At 38.2% G+C, this 17,149-nt stretch overlaps 1 protein-coding gene and 2 pseudogenes across 2 annotated transcripts; all 3 read left to right on the forward strand.

The window, feature by feature from the left end:
- The first annotated feature begins 8 nt into the window (after positions 1-8).
- LOC122066522 lies at positions 9-795 on the forward strand (annotated as a pseudogene).
- Positions 796-5,095: 4,300 nt separating this feature from the next.
- On the forward strand, positions 5,096-6,660 carry LOC122086184 (methylecgonone reductase-like). 2 transcript variants are annotated; one of them, XM_042654924.1, is made up of 5 exons: positions 5,096-5,220; positions 5,327-5,507; positions 5,594-5,834; positions 6,029-6,208; positions 6,284-6,660. In XM_042654924.1, exons 1-5 carry the CDS (start codon positions 5,127-5,129, stop codon positions 6,506-6,508), a joined length of 921 nt encoding a protein of 306 aa, XP_042510858.1. In that variant the 5' UTR covers positions 5,096-5,126; the 3' UTR covers positions 6,509-6,660. The 2 variants fall into 2 exon arrangements, with proteins under 2 accessions (XP_042510858.1, XP_042510851.1); XM_042654917.1 differs by having other exon boundaries at positions 5,123-5,507.
- A 7,198-nt stretch (positions 6,661-13,858) lies between these two features.
- LOC122080306 lies at positions 13,859-16,687 on the forward strand (annotated as a pseudogene).
- The last annotated feature ends 462 nt before the right edge of the window (positions 16,688-17,149 follow it).

Below are 17,149 nucleotides of genomic sequence, written 5' to 3' on the forward strand. Positions count from 1 at the left end.
TTCCCTACTTTGATATAAGAGGGACATGGGAAGCCATGGAAGAGTGCTGCAGGCTTGGCTTAGCAAAGTCTATTGGTGTTAGCAACTTCACCAGCAAGAAGCTCTCCAAGCTTCTAACTTATGCCACCTTACCTCCTGCTGTTAATCAGGTATATACACTGCCAAATAGTCAAAAATATTCTCTTTTGTGGTGATTAAGGGTCTGTTTGGTAATTCTATTTAAAAAAAGTACCTATTAGTTTTTTTTTTTTTTGGCAACCCTATATGAAATTGAAATATTAACTTAGGTGGAAATGAGTGCCGCATGGCAACAGAGGAATCTGAGAGAATTCTTCAATGAAAAAGGGATCCATGCCAGTGCCTGGTCACCTCTAGCAGCATATGGAGCTCAATGGGGTTCAAATTTGGTAATGGAGAATCCAATTCTCAAAAATATTGCCATGGTCAAGGGGAAAACTATTGCACAGGTATTAAACATTAGTAACATGTATGTCCTGATTATAAGAAAGAGGCTTCAGTAGTTCTTGGAAGTTGTGCTATTTTGATTAAATATCACTGAGATGGGTATATCAGAAAGGAGCAAGTCCAATTGTGAAGAGCTTCAATGAAGAGAGGATGAGAGAAAACCTCAAAATCTTTGGTTGGGAACTTACACAGGAAGAACTAGATAATATAAGCCAGATTATTCCACAAAAAAAGGGGTTTTTGGCAGAATTTATTTCTCCAAATGGCCCTTACAAATCATTGGAAGAACTTCGGGATGAGGTCTTACCATACCAGATTTCCTCCTACTAGAGGCAAAAGGGAATTTAAGGAACAGTAGTGATCATGACAATAAATCTCAAAATAGTAATTTTATTTTATTTCATTTTCCAAACACCACAGTTTGATCCATCTTTTTGTATGCCATAAGATGGAACAAATAAGAGAAGAGGCTATTATGTAATCTGGTAGATTGTATGGAAGTGAATTTTCAATTATGATTCTTTTCCATGTTCAAGGATAAGTCTTGGATTGAATTGATTTCTACGATTTAAAATCTGTAAAATTTTATCCAATTCAAAATTGCAACACGGGAAAATGTTCTTTAATAATGAAAAATTTGTAAAGAATAATAAATAATCATCCATCATCTTAAATTGTTTATTGAAATTCTGCCCGAGTGCTGCATGCAATAGAATTTATTTATTTTTCATTATAGGATCATTTGTATTAAAAATAAAAAAAAAAAATTTTTTACTACAAATGTTTGGAGGATATGGAGATTTGGTAAATATACTGCCAATTTTCTTTATTTCTTATTTTTTATGAATTTTCATAATTTATTATTGAGAAAAAGCTGGACACGTTGCTGAGGTGGCCGGCCAATGTCACTTTCTCCCTCCTCTTTGTAAATGACCACATGCTACTCCCATCTCAGCCCCTAATTGGTTGAGCTGCTAGCTCCAAGAAACCTAGCGGCGTATCGAACATTTGCTCTTTATTCTTTTATTTAATATAATAAGACAATAAGAAGGTACTTTTTAATGGCACACTTAGAATATTTTCTAATGTTTTTCTATGAAGGGTCATCTTCACCTTACAAAAAAATTTTATATCACTCCCACATAATTTTAAGATTTTTTTTTTATTTATTTTTTCACACATCCATTAGTTATATACCACACGGATTGGTATTGGTTGGGATCAAACGGATTTACTCCTGTATTTTTTTTAAATGGTATATTGGTCCATTTTACCTTATACCTTACGAGTGGATCCATATCAGATGGGTCAAGCATCAACTGAATCATTTAGGATCTTCTCAAATATAACTATGGTCCATTTTTGTTCAACTCCTAGTTATCATTGCCATTTTGTTTTTATTAAATGAGGAAATTACACTCCCCTCTCTTGTACATTGAGAAATAACACTTCCCTCTCCTAAGTTTAAGAGATTCTCTCAATCGCCCCAGTCCATTAGAGAAACCTATTAATTGTTGGCATCTGCCTTACTTTATTCTCTATAATCCCTAAGTTATCATTTTCTAATATAAAATACCAAGATTGACCTCCCCAACTGACACTGGAAAATTGTAGAGGAGTAGGAGGTAACACAAGTGATTGCTTCTAAAGGGAAAAAGAACTCGCCAGCCAAAGAAAATCCACCTAAGGGATAAGAGAACTCAAGAAGAACTATTTATTTTCAAAGACCAAAGGCTCAAATTATAAATAAATTCCAAGTATGCATTTCATTCACTAGTGTAAGCTTATATAGCTGAGCATGGAACAACCTTCCAAGCATAGGCAATAAATTAAGACTAATTGAAAAAAAAAAGAAATATGGGGAAGACAAAAAAATTATCTAATAGGAAAGGACTTGGGAAACTTGAAAGGCATTTTTTACATCTTGAAAAGTCTAGAAATATAATGGTTGAAGTGCCTAAGAAGTTCTAGAATTGAATTTGAATGGAAGTTGGATTAACAAGATAAATTCTGGAATTCTAAGTGTCTACAGTAAGCCCAGATACACTTTACCAAAATGATCATAACTTCTTATGGAAAATAGTAAATATGGCACCTTTTTTTTTTTTGGAAAATGGACTTCTAGACCTATCCATCCATATATGGCACGACTTCTACTTTCTTCTGAGTTAGTACAGGTGTCGCCATAAAGTTACCCCAAAATCCTGGACTACAACTTTTATTTATAGCTTCCATCCTTTGGATTAGACTTGTAAGCTTATTGGGCTGGGTTGTTGGCCCATTTGAAAATGCTCCTACATCACTTATGATAAGAGCACTAAATGTCATTTTCTTTGTTTAGACATGCTAAAACTTTCCTCTCGTTGAAGCTCACCGAAATCCTAAATTTGGGTTGAAGTCATATGTTGCGATTAACCTCACCAAAACCCTAGATTTTCTGTTATGTGATTCTAATTCGTTCTTTGAGATAAAATACTAGAACATCAGGACTCTACCAGTGTACTCTTCTCTCCTCCATATAACTTCGGGTGCCTTACTGGTATGTACGACGACAAACCCTTCTTCCCTATTGTGTTATTAGCCGAATGAAGGTGAGTCAATGGTACAATCGAGCAAGGCGAGGGTAATTTGATTAAGAAAACTACTTGGCTCCATTGAGGAAGCCAATACCTCCCTACTCTAAAAGAGCAGAATTGTTCAAGTTCCAAGTCCTCCTCCTCTACTGCATTAGTACGTATTTAACTTACAATGTACTGAACATAACTGATAGTAGCTCCCCACTACCTCTCCCACTAACCCCCTCTACATATAGCATCCCTACCCACAACAATAACTACTACCACTGAAATGACAACTCACCCACTACGTGAACATGGGAACATGGAATAATAATAAAAAAGACACATGCAATATTAACATAAGACATGCAATACTAGCTTAACTATCTCATAACTGATGCACGTATCACTTACCTCTTGATCTCCATGTACTCAGCATAAAGAACACTTTAATGAAACAAGAAACCAGAAACCAAACCCATCCTAATACACAACAAACCCAAGAACAAGTAAACGAAAAGTAGTCTACATGAACGTTTCACACTGCTTTCCTTTCTCCCTCTTTTTTCGGTTAGGGTTTTGTCACCATTTCTTTGTTTCACAATCTTTCTCTCTGGCAAAATGGTGAATATAATAAAAAATGAAGGGCTTTTATATTTGGTTAGTATTACCCACAAGGGTAATATTGTCTTTTTAAATTCCATTGTAATTTTGTGGGACAGATGGGATGTTGATAGAATCATTTTAAACTTAGGGAAGGGGAGTGTTTCTCTGGGTATAGGGGAGGGGAGTGCTACCGAGGGAAAGTATAGGGGGAGGGAGTGTAATTTTCTCTTATTAAATTAATAGAAGTGGACCCACTTCTTTCTCATTAAAACACAAGGATGGGGAAGCATCCCCTGTTACAAGGGCAATCATTCTCTGCAGTGAGCGCGGCAGTGTGGTGAGCATCAGATAGCTGAGAGCATCCAGGCACACGCCCCTAGGTCCTCTCGACTATCCGATGCTCACCGTACCACCGCACTCACTGCAAAGGGTTTTCACGCCTACTACAACCCCTCACCTTGCACCCCCGGTGACCGTGCCACCACTCTTTTTGCTTCTAGTTGCCCACCAACAAATGCTCTCCTCTTAATAATTGCTCTCTTTTCCCTTTCATATAATCTATCCATCATACCCTAAACACAACAAATGGGAATGTCAAACAAATCCAAGCAGAAACGTCTAAGCCTCTCTCTTGTTCTCTGTGTTTGTTGCTGAAAACATACACTCTTATGCTAAATGAAGAAGAGGAAGGAATCGACGCCCAAGCATAGACGTGGCATTGAATTCGTATATATAACATGACACCACCACTTCCCCAAATAGATGTGAAAGTTCAAGTAAGGGATAAGGAGAGGTAGGAGTTTACTTTTTTGGGGGAATCAGATGTGAAAATTTAAGTTGGGAGTTTGAGTAAATAAAGGGCTTGGATCAAGTTCTTGTATGAGAACCATTCTCGGCGCCTAATCCATACATGGAATGCACTCACTCTCTCTCTCTCTCTCTCTCTCTCTCTCTCTATATATATATATATATCTCTTTCTTCTCAAAATAGGTATTTTCATTGAGTGCATTCCATGTGTTGATCAGACACCATATAAGAATGATTCTCTTACAAGAAATCCATTCTCATTTTATAAAGAAATTATAGAAATTATCCCTTTTTTTATTATCAAGAATCAAGATGAGCTGTCTTGGCCTCAAAATCTTTTGGTCCTTTCCCCAAGTTAATGTTAGAGGGAGACCAAATCATCCCTACATTTGCTAGTAAAAAATATTTGACCGTTATGAAAGCTCTTCAATTGTCATTGATGAAAAATTTCTTCTAATTCTAGAGCTACAAGTTGGCATCCAATAAGGGACCCCTAATTTTCTTCTAATTCAAGAGCTACAAGTTGGCATCCAATACAGAAGAGCTACAAGTTGGCATCCAATATAGAAGAGTTACAAGTTGGCATCCAATAAGAGACCCCATAATTTTCTTCTAATTCAAGAGCTACAAGTTGGCATCCATTGAGAGACCCCATATATGTCAAGTAAACTTCTGTCCAAACTATATAAATGAGGAATTTTTTCAAACAAGAAGAGTCCTTCCATCTTTCAAAACTATCAATCTCAAACGCCAGTCATGGAGAAAGCAGATGTGATCCCAGAGGTAGTCTTAAGCTCTGGACATAAAATGCCAATGCTAGGTTTGGGAACAGCATGCTACCCTATCCCTCCCAATCTTACTTCTACTCTTGTCCATGCAATTAAGCTAGGTTACCGACATATCGATACTGCTTCTATCTACAGCACCGAAGAGTTCGTCGGCCAAGCCATAGCCCAAGCACTCGAGCAAGGCCTAATAAAAAGCCGTAGCGATGTTTTCGTTACTTCAAAGCTATGGTGCACAGATGCAGACCATGATCTTGTCCTCCCAGCACTAAAGGAAACATTGCAGTAAGTATTTTATCTATTTCTATACAAATATTCCCATAATAGTGTATCTATACTATTTATATAGAATTTGTGTTATGTTGTTATAGAAAACTTAGCCTAGATTATGTGGATCTCTATCTGGTACACTGGCCTGTAAGGGTGAAACAAGGATCTAGCTACCCTCCCCCTTTGGAGGACATTCTTCCCTTTGACATGAAAGGGACTTGGGAAGCCATGGAAGAGTGCTGCAGGCTTGGCTTCGTAAAGTCTATTGGTGTTAGCAACTTCTCCACCAAGAAGCTCTCCCAACTTCTAACTTATGCCACCATCCCTCCAGCCGTGAATCAGGTATATATACCATCACATAGGTGAAATAAAATTTTCCTGTTACTCAGGCTCGTAGTCAAAAAAATGAAATCTCAAAAATTATTTTAAGGAAAAAAAAAACTAGAAATATATTTGTAAACGCATGGAATAGCGAACTGCTACCCTTTTTTCCCTTGATGGTATGGTGACTAATGAAAATTGAATTATTGACTTAGGTGGAAATGACTGCTGCATGGCAGCAGAGGAAGCTGAGGGAGTTCTGCAATGAGAAAGGGATGCATGTCAGTGCCTGGTCACCTCTTGGAGCATTTGGACATAACTGGGGTTCAACTTTGGTAATGGAGAATCCAATTCTCAAAGATATTGCCATGGCCAAGGGGAAAACTGTTGCACAGGTATTAAACCGTAGTAACATGTATGTTCTATAGGGAAGGCTTCAATGGTTGTTGAAATTTGTGCTATTTTGACAGATCTCACTGCGATGGGTATATCAGCAAGGAGTAACCCCACTAGTGAAGAGCTTCAACGAGGAAAGGATGAAAGAAAACCTTCAAATCTTTGATTGGGAACTTACCCAGGAAGAACTTGAAAAGATAAGCCAGATTGCACAGACAAAAAGGTTTTTAGCTGAAATGTTTATTTCTCCAAATGGGCCTTACAAATCTTTGGAAGAACTCTGGGATGAGGAAGTCTAACCTCAATTACCAGATTTCTTCCTATAGAGGCTAAAGGGAATTTGAGGAACTGTATTTTCTATGTTACCCCTAAAAAAAATAAAATAAAAAAAATTAATAACAAGAAAATCGATTGTGATTCATAATACAATATATTTCTGCCCCTTCTTACACATGCGAAGAAGAGAAATTTTATTAGAGGTTACACAATGCAGAAGCATTTTATTAAATTAAAAGAAAAAAGAGTTTGTTATATTTTATTAAATTAGAAGGAAAAAAGAGTTTGCCGAAGCATTTTGTTCCATTTTCCAAGTTGTATGGGTGCAGCGGAACTCGTTAAGTGATCTGTTGGCTTGGTGGAAATTGCAACATAGGAATGTCTCTCCTTGTTAATCTTCTGATTGTATTAATTGTAAACTTGATGATACATGCGGTATATATAGAAGACATAACCCTCAACCCTAGTCAGTCTATATCAAGGACTCCTCACATGTGATAAAGAGCGTCCTCCACGGCCACCATGGCCATTGCGACCATTGCATCCACCATTGCCTGATTGAGCTGTGGAAGGGGTGGAAGAAGAGTCGCTCTGAACATTATTTGCAGATGGCTGATCAGTAGAGTCGACTTTGTCAGTGATAGTAATTTGGCACTGAGAGGCCTTGAGCATGCATTCCTGGCTGAGAAGAACACCAAGGAGATCAGAATACGTCGGAGGTTCAGACCGTCCTAAGAGAGAGGGGACAATTTCGCGCAGATCCTTGCGCAGAGCATGAAGGATGTGTAGACAAAGATTAGTGGTCTTCGAGGGAGAGCCGGCAGCAGAGAGTTCATCAGAGATAGTTTGGCACGTTGCATGAATGCGGCCAGAATTTCATCAGGTTGTTAAGTGATATCCAAAAGGTTGAGGTCGAGAGATATAATGCGTGTGTGGGAGGCTGAACCATAGGCGGAGGTGAGGGAGTCCCATATGTCTTTGCTTGTGGCCTTGTCTACAATAAGAGGAAGAGCCTCATCAGACAGGAGGCAATTAGAAGACTCATGATTAGGGCATCTTGGTCATCCCAGTCAGAAGCACCAATAGGGTCAGTAGGGCATGGAATAGTACCAGTGATGTATCAAGTTGATGGAGGAGAGCTTCAAAGAAATGAAATGATGTGCTGAAGAGAGGGCAGGAGAAGACATCTTGGTTGAGGGAGGCGTTGTGACGACTTGTGGGGAGGTGTTGCACCAACCTGGGGGACCGACTCAATAGAGGAGTCTGTGGACATGATAAAGTAGGGAGAGCCTCAATAGAGGAGTCTGTGAACATGATAAAGTAGGGAGAGCGACTAGGGAAGAGGAGAGATCGTGGGAGCTAGAGAGTCCCAGGGGCGATAATGAGATAGAAGCCTAAACACTTAGAGGGCGAGTGATACCATGTTAATCTTCTGATTTTATTAATTGTAAACTTGATGATACATGCGATATATATAGAAAACAGAACCCTCAACCCTATATCAAGGACTTCTCATGGTCGTTCTATAACAGAAACTCCTCACATGTGATAACGATAGACTCTCTCACTTTCTCACATGTGATACTGATAGACTTATAGAATGATAAGGAGTCCTAGGCGCTGAAGAAGCATAACGTCCAATACTCCTCACCAGGCTTGGATGGTTGGGCTTATTTTAGTTCCTTACTTCCCATTGATGCAAATTAAGGAATTCCAGGAGATATGAAGGAAAAATCTTGAGGGTGGACTTAGTTCTTCAACAAATTTGCTACTCTGTTAGAATGCTTCTTCCCAATCTTTAGTGTTGGCAGTCATCCAATTCATGACTGTTTGCTTTAGAATCTTGGGTGTTGGGATATACCCCCCTTGGGCACTAAGAATTCCGATGGCAAATTGGTGTGCCCCTATCCCTCCATAGACCAAACTGAACTTTGATGGTTTTTCTCTTGGAAACCCAGGATGAGCAGGGGCTGGTGGAGTGTTTTGTGACACTTGTTCAAGGGTTGTCTACTCCTTAAATCATTATCTTGGTGTCAAAACGAACTATGAGGCAGAATTTCAAGGCTTTATTCTTGGTGTTATGGCTGCAAAACAGTTGAAAGTCCATTACTTGTGGATTGAGTTGGACTCAATGGCTGTGGTCATGGCGATTGGGGGTGGATCAATCCCATGGTGTGTTGATCAAGATTGGTGCTATTTGTGGCCATTTCTAGATGGTATCCAATGGAAGATATCTCATTGTTTTAGATAAGAGAATTCAATTGTGGACTATCTTGCTAAGGATGCTGCTAGATCTAGATCTTCTATCACATCTCCTGCTTTCCCTAATTCGATTCAAGCTGCACTCAGGGTGGATGCGGAAAGAAGAGCTAGATTTCTTTTCATATAATTTTTTTCTTTAGTGAAGTATTGGATCTCCTCCCCTAGTGATGGCCATGCCGAAGGTGGGGGAATGATTCCGGGTTTTTCACTTCTCTATGTATTCAGCTTGTACATCCTTTTTTTTTCTCTCCTTTTCATTCTCTCTTTCATATAATGATACTTTGGCAAAAAATACTTTTAAGACAAAAAGTCTTGTACACAGTTGTATGTGGTGTAGGCCGCACACAAGATCACAAACGAAGGGGGTAAAAATTGTGCAAAATGCCCCTCTATTTGATGAATCATCGATGGAGGTGGGATTAGGGGTGCAAGTTTGGCCTTGATGGCCTGAACCTGCTCTGATCCCAAACAAGTACCGACCCAAAAATTTTGGCCTTGGGCGCCGGCCCGACTCTGAGTCAGGGTCAGGGTGGGTAAGGGTTGATGTCTTTGGTCCGTCCAGCCCGCCCTGAACCCAGCCCTGATTTTTTTACCTTGACTTTTGGCCCTGGTTTTGGCCCTGTCTAGCCTTGATTTTTGCCCCTGATGTTGACCCTAGTTGTGACCTTGATGTTAACCCTGAATTTAACCTAATTTTATATATTGTTTGACATTGAGTCATTGACACCTCAAAACTCCTAATATATCTTCTCACCTATCTCTCTTACATTTTTTACCAAGAAATTTGTAACTTTGTATTTTTTATCTTCTCTTTGTTATGAATATTTTTTATTTTTAAGTTATTTCATATTTTGCAGGGTCAGGGTATACCCAACCCTTGATGGCAAACCAAGGTCAGGGTCAATCAGAGTCAGAGTCAGGGTCATCCCAGTCCGACCCTGAAAAATCAGGGACAATTAGGTCGGGTAAGGGTTGGGTTGAACCCTGAAGGGTAGGGCCATCGTTGAAGTTTTGCGGCCCTGAGTCAGGGTCAGGACGTGTTTGGGCCCAGTTAAGAGGACTTAGGGTTGGGCTAGGGTTTTAAGAAACCCAGCCCAACGCGGCCCTGTTGCACCCCTAGATGGGATGCCGTGCATGAACCCCCTCCCCTATTTTTAACATCCACTTATTTTCTTGTTTAGGAAAAAGTAAAACCGTTAATTTGATCATAATAATGTTCTGAAACAGCAGTCACCATTGGTGGAGCTTTATTTGGTAGTGAAACAAAAAATGGCAAGAAAGCTTTTTTTTTTTTCTAATTTGGTTTCCCTTGTCACTGTGAATCTTGTCCAACTTCAAGGAAAAGTGTTGGATTGGATTTACTTCTCCAATTTGAAATCTGCCAAAGTTGATCCAAAGCACAAAAGGGTCTATTTTCCAAAATCTTCATCCATTATCTTAAATTGTTTATTGAAATAGATTCTAAATTTAGTCGCATTATTTTTGGTCATGATTTATTCGCCCAATGTTTCCAAGGACTGAGTTTTTGGTCTTTTCTTTCCCACAAAACATCCAAAAACAATTCTTGGACTCGTTTAACATTCACTATTATTTTGTCTCAAATTTTTATTCAGTCTAAATGTTTGGTAAACGAATTACTCACAAATTATTTAATGAATTTGATAATGTTGGTTCCACTGCATCACTGCAAGGCAGTGGGGAGCACTAGATATAACTAGCAAAACTGGTTTAAAATAGAACAAAATATTTTTACAAAAAAAACAAAAAAAAAAAAAACAAAATATTATGAAGTACAGGAAGGGTATTTCTCCATTTTACCCTTGGTCTAGATAACTTGGGATGCTCAATTGAGGCCTAGATACGGATTTTCAAAATATGATTGCAGTTTTATTTGGACTACTTCTCGGCTGATGGCCATGTCAAAAGTGAATTAATAGTTTAAGGCTGAATTGCAATTTTTATTGATCTCTGATTATATGATTGCTTGGACTACTTATCTGTAGATGGCCATGCTGAAGGTGGATTAGTAGTCCAACGTTCAGTAATTTTTATTATATTCTATATTCTTTCTCCATATTAATAAAGTCTACTTGGTAATTCTTGGCAAAATATATATATATATATATATATATATTGATTTCACAGATTTACCATGGAGTATGAAACCATGAAGATCTTCAACAAAAAGAGGATGGAAGAAAACCTTCAAATCTTTGATTGGAAATTTAATAAACAAAATCGATCATAAGACACTCTAGAATATAAAACTTTGATTGCACGGAGTGTGTGCCCGGGTGCTACCAACCACCAGATGCTCACTGCACCCGATGCAGCTAGGCACAAAAATTGGGCTCCCATCTTATATCTACAATAGGTCTTGTTGGCCCATGCTAAAATGCATGCGGCAGCAACTACTATATCCTCCACTTAGGCTAGTGCCCTTGTATTCGTTCTTTAAGATATCAATTGGGATTTTCAACTGAGACCTAAATATAAATTTATATAAATATGTATTTTTTTTTTTTTTTATGCTTGAGTTGCTTCTCTGCTTATGGTCATATAGAAGGTGGAGTAGTAATTCAATGGTTTTGATCTCATTCTTCCTTCTATAATTTCTTTATTCATTAATAAAAAAAATTTGCTTATTCTTATAATTAATTAATTAATTAATATATATATATATATAAATATATATATATATATATATATTTTTATTTGATACTGAAAGTGGTGATCCCAAAGAGAATGTCATATGTTATATGGAAACCATGGGAGCTAGTTAATATTAACCATGAGCTAGATCTTTCTTCTTCAAGGCTTCTGAAGGTCATTAGCTGGTCAAGCATATAGCTGATATAGGGGCCACATATCATCCTCAGGAAGAAGAGAGAGTGTTCATCATTATCCCAATTTTCTAAATTCCTTTGGAATATCAAATCCTAGAAAAAAGGTCCCATTTCCATCACCTTTTTCAATTGTTCAATTTGGACTTTGATTAGAGTTAAAGATGACCAACACAAAGTTGTTGAGAAAATAATGTAAAATATCTTCCTGAATCATGCCGATTATATATCTTTTTAGGCTTCTTTTGCTCTTTTTCACTTGAGAAAGATAATTTTATCTCTCTATCAAAACACCCATTTGCCTTCTTCTCCGTGGATTCATTGTTCCCTAATTCTTCAATTTTCGATTCCATATTTTTTCTGCAGACATATCTGAATTCAATCACTTGAATGTATATTTTACTACTGGTAGTGATTATCTAACTCTACCAAAAAAAATAGTAGTTATCCAACCATTATGAAAGCTCCCCAATCGTCACTGGTGACCAAAATTCTCTTCTAATATTTGAATAAAACAAAACTAAATTAAAGTTGTATCATAGAAAGTAATGATTCCCACATAAGTGTAATCTCATTTGTATCCTTTAATAAAATAATTACCTACACAAGTGGTGGGCCTCATAAAATTTTCTGTATTAATATGGGCGAAAGAACTCTGTCCTCCTAGCATAGGAAACATAGCGCACAGGATCAATGAGAAGGTGTGCACCAACAGGACCAGGTTCTTTTATTCTAAACAATGTTCATAGGTGTAGGGAGCATCTTCAGCGTTGGGGTAGTATGGTCTTTCTACACTCACAGTGTCTAAGCATAGACACACACACAATGAGCAAGATTCTTTTCTCCTCATTTTTTGGGCAAGAGAATTCTTCGCTTGTGTGGCCATTATGCAAGCACACAGCCCAACGAGTGGCCATACATAGGCATCTAGGTGAGGGACAACACAATCTTTTCGGGCCAGCCTATATATGTCTTGGCATAGAGCCACCTAAGCTGGCTGGGATCTTATCTCCTTATTTCTCTTTTATCTTTTTCATTCAATCATGAGATTTTCGTGATTGATTAGTAAAGCAACACAAACTACATTACAATAACCTGCTTAGGCTACAACTAGCTAAACCAATGTTGTTTATTTCAGTTCAGTTCTTCACTTCTTTCGAGGTCATGCTTTCATTTTCCGCTTTTATTTAATTTTTTTTTCTTGCTAACAATGGGTATCTAAGGGCTTGACTAGTCCTGTGGACTCATGTCGATTCTACAACCACATGGATTGAGTCATATCGGAATTGAATAAGAATCATTCAACTTTCACTTAAACAAATAAAGAGCACTAAATACTCCATTGAGGTTTACTTTAAGTTTATTTAAACATCATGATTAGTGTAGAATTTTGATAGGTCACATTCAATGCAAATCCATTCCAAACTAATAAATTTTACAAGAGAAAACCCTTCAAAGAAGGTAGTAAATTCCACCCAAAAATTAATAGAAACACCTACATAGGATGAAAAGCATCTAATTGGCATGCCGAAGTATGAAGAAACACACCACCTGACCCATCTGATCAAGATTTCCAAACGAGCAGCCATCAATATTGACCAACAATGGCTTATTCATATTTTCTATCTATTAGTTGATGCCAACAACTGCTGAGCCTAGTTGATTAAATGCCACATGTCAAAGCTGCTTCCCTATCTCTTGTTCGAACATCCCCTTCCCATTTTCTTAGTTGTAGTTTTAGTTGGCCTATGGGCCCTGGATTCAAAAAAAATAATAATAAAATAAAAAATGTGAGGTCAATCAAAAAGATGCCCTTAGCATTTAGTAAAAAAGAAAGTTTTCCTTCAATCCTCGGGGAGAAAAGAATCCATTGCTCATTGATGATATGATCATAAGATGAAACTTATCAACAAACTCTCAGCTATCTATCTATCTGTGGGAAGAATCCCTTGCAATTTGACAAACCCTCTCTCTCTCTCTCTCTCTCTCTCTCTCTCAAGAAGAGAAGAAGTCCTATAGGAAAGGTTCTTGTATACGTAGTGGAATTGTGCTACGTTTCTCTCTATTAAGAGAAAGAGGAAGATCATTTCTGTGTTTTTCACGACAGGTGAGTTCTTTTGTTATCCAAGAGGGTTTGTTCTTGATGTTTGCAAGCCTCTAACATTGACTAAAGAAGTTGTAATCCATTACTTTTGATGGTAGAGATTTTAATTTCCTGGACTAGAACCTTTTAACTGTATTTCTCTATTTCTTTACATACAGGTGAGAAAAGAGTCAATTTTTCTCAACACCTCCATCTCGCAGAACCATCAATATCATACACGAGTCATGGAGAAACAAACGATCCCAGAGGTAGTCTTGAGCTCTGGACATAGAATGCCCTTGATAGGTTTTGGAACAGCATGCATCCCTATCCCTCCAAATGTTACTTCTACTATTGTCCATGCCATTAAGCTTGGTTATCGACATATCGATACAGCAGCTTTGTATGGAACTGAAGTGTTTGTTGGTCAAGCCATAGCCCAAGCACTCCAGCAAGGCCTGATAAAAAATTGTTACGATGTTTCCGTTACTTCAAAGCTATGGTGTTCAGATGCAGACCATGATCTAGTCCTTCCAGCACTAAAGGAAACATTACAGTTAGTATCTTTATCTATTTCTATACAAATAGTCCCATAATAGTGTATCCATACTATTTATATAGAATTTGTGTTATGTTATAGGAAACTTAGGCTAGATTATGTGGATCTCTATCTGGTGCACTGGCCTGTAAGGTTGAAACAAGGAGCTGGCATGCCTTGCCAAAAGGAGGACATTCTTCCCTTTGATATGAAAGGGACATGGGAAGCCATGGAAGAGTGTTGTAGGCTTGTCTTAGCAAAGTCTATTGGTGTTAGCAACTTCTCCAGCAAGAAGCTCTCCCAACTTCTAACTCATGCCACCATCCCTCCCACAGTGAATCAGGTATATATATATATATATATATATATATGAGAAAATTACATTGCCACCCCCTGAACTTTGGTCCTTATTCAACGCCACCCCCTGGACTTTTCGAAACATCAATGCCACCCCCTAAAAATTCAAAAAATTTCAAATCGGTCCCTGCCGTTAGCCGACCCGGTTAAGTAATGGAATGTTTGTTAGTTTTTATTTAAAATGCCCAAAACACCCCCATATGATGTGAGTGGACCATATTACCCTTGACCCTTCTTCTAAACTTACTCACATATGGCTGGTTGACAAAACCGAGAAGGGAGCTTGTGCTGCCGTTGTCATAGCCATCGCCATCGCCGTCACCGTCGCCGTCGCCGTCACCATCGCCAAAGCGTAAAGCTAAGGAAGAATGTGGGATGGTAATAAACCAGACACAATCGGTTCAACCATGTCTACAGAGAAGTTTTGATCTCTAAACAAAGTTCTAGTACTAGAGAAGACGACACCCAGCCCAAGATTTGATCTTGGGGATGTGAGCAGAGTCGACCCAGGTCGACAAAAATCAAGACAATTAACTTGTAGAGAGAGAAAATCCAAAGAGATGTGGAGAGAGAAATAACTTACCCCACAACTTGTATCAATGGCGGTTCTAATGGATCCATCCTTGAGATTGATCAACTCGCCGATATCATCAATATAAGCATCAGCGCCGTTAGGGAACATGGTACCACCACCGGGGAACTTGAATCGATCCCCTTCAAATCGAATCGAGTTCTGAACCACCTTCTCCACCGGGGAACTCGCCGATATCATCAATATAACCATACGACGCCGGCATATGACACTTAAGCTGCAGTACACCATTGACAACCTTCTCGGAGGCCATCGATCCCCTCGACCGAGCCGTCTTTTCCAACGTCATATCCCTTCCAATCTCTCAGTTTCAAACCAGAAAAAGATCAGCGAAAAATCATCCAAGAATTGGGGATTCAGTGAAAAAAGGGAAACCCAATTCTGCTCTTCTTGACCCCTTTCTACCGTGGAAAAAAAGAAAAACAGATCTCACACCAAATTTAGGGTTTCAGACCATTTCCTTAAAAGATAATCAGCCATTAATGGACTTTGAATGAAAAGATTCAAAGATCCTGGTGAAGCAGACGAACGAGAACATGTCTGTACTCTGTAGAATAGAGAGAGAAAGTGAGATACTTCTTCTCTCTACCAGCTCTCTACTATTTTTTGTCTCTTGGAATCGGTTTTTTGACGGAAATCGAGATTGCTTCTTCCCTGAGACTACGACGACGGTGAACGGAAACCTAATCCTAGATTGAGAGAGAACGGGAGGGATTTGCAAAGAGGTTGGGATTTGCAGAGGGTAATATGGTCCACTCACATCATATGGGGGTGTTTTGGGCATTTTAAATAAAAACTAACAGACATTTCATTACTTAACCGGGTCGGCTAACGGCAGGGACCGATTTGAAAATTTTTAAATTTTTAGGGGGTGGCATTGATGTTTCGAAAAGTCCAGGGGGTGGCGTTGAATAAGGACCAAAGTTCAAGGGGTGACAATGCAATTTTCTCTATATATATATAGCATCAGATAGGCAGATGCTTTTAGTGACAATATTACTTCTTACTTGTGGTGATTAAATGAACCTAAATTTTGATTTAGGTGGAAATGAGTGTCACATGAAAGCAGAGGAAGCTGAGGGAATTCTGCAATGAAAAAGGGATCCATTTCAGTGCGTCGTTGCCTCTGGAAGGATATGAAACTAAATGGGGTACAAATTTGGTTTTGGAGAATCCAATTCTCAAAGATATTGCCATGGCCAAGGGGAAAACTATTGCACAGGTATTAAAAGGAATGAGACTGCTTCAATAGTTCTTGAAATTTGGGTTATTTTGATTAAATATCATTAGTCGTTTTGACAGATCTCACTGAGATGGGTGTATCAGCAAGGATTAAGTCCAAACGTGAAGAGCTTCAACAAGGAGAGAATGAAAGAAAACCTCCAAATCTTTGATTGGGAACTTACCCAGGAAGAACTGGATAAGATTAGCCAGATTCCACAAAAAAAGGGGTTTTCAGCAGAAACTTTTGTTTCGCCAAATGGACCTAACAAATCATTGGAGGAACTTTGGGATGAGGAAGTGTAACCTTCCTAGGTTTACTCCAACTAGAGTCACAAGGGAATTTGATAGTAATGAAGAGAATACAGCTCAAAATAGATTCTGTGTATTTTTCTTTTTCCATTCTCTTGTTCTCCACTTCCTGATTTGCTTGTTAAGAAAAATAAATTTGTTTGATTTTTTAATAATGTGTTACAATTGCAGTCACCATGGGTGGAGCATCCCTTTCTTTGGTAGATGGAATTTTTTTTTAAAAAAAATGTTTAAAATTTTTACCAGTTTGATTTTGATTCCGGTTTTTAAACCAAACTTACAAGAAATAGGTCTCATGTTTTTTCATTTGATTTGCCTTTTAACTATGACCCTTGTCCTTCTTCAGGCAAATTAAGAGAATTGGAGATTAATTCAAGAATTTTTTTTTTTTTGGTACAAGATTAATTCAAGAATTATTTGCTTTATGAAGCAGAAAAATGGTCAAATATCTTTAAT

This window comes from Macadamia integrifolia, chromosome 1, assembly GCF_013358625.1.
Source record: "Macadamia integrifolia cultivar HAES 741 chromosome 1, SCU_Mint_v3, whole genome shotgun sequence".
Taxonomy (NCBI): domain Eukaryota; kingdom Viridiplantae; phylum Streptophyta; class Magnoliopsida; order Proteales; family Proteaceae; genus Macadamia; species Macadamia integrifolia.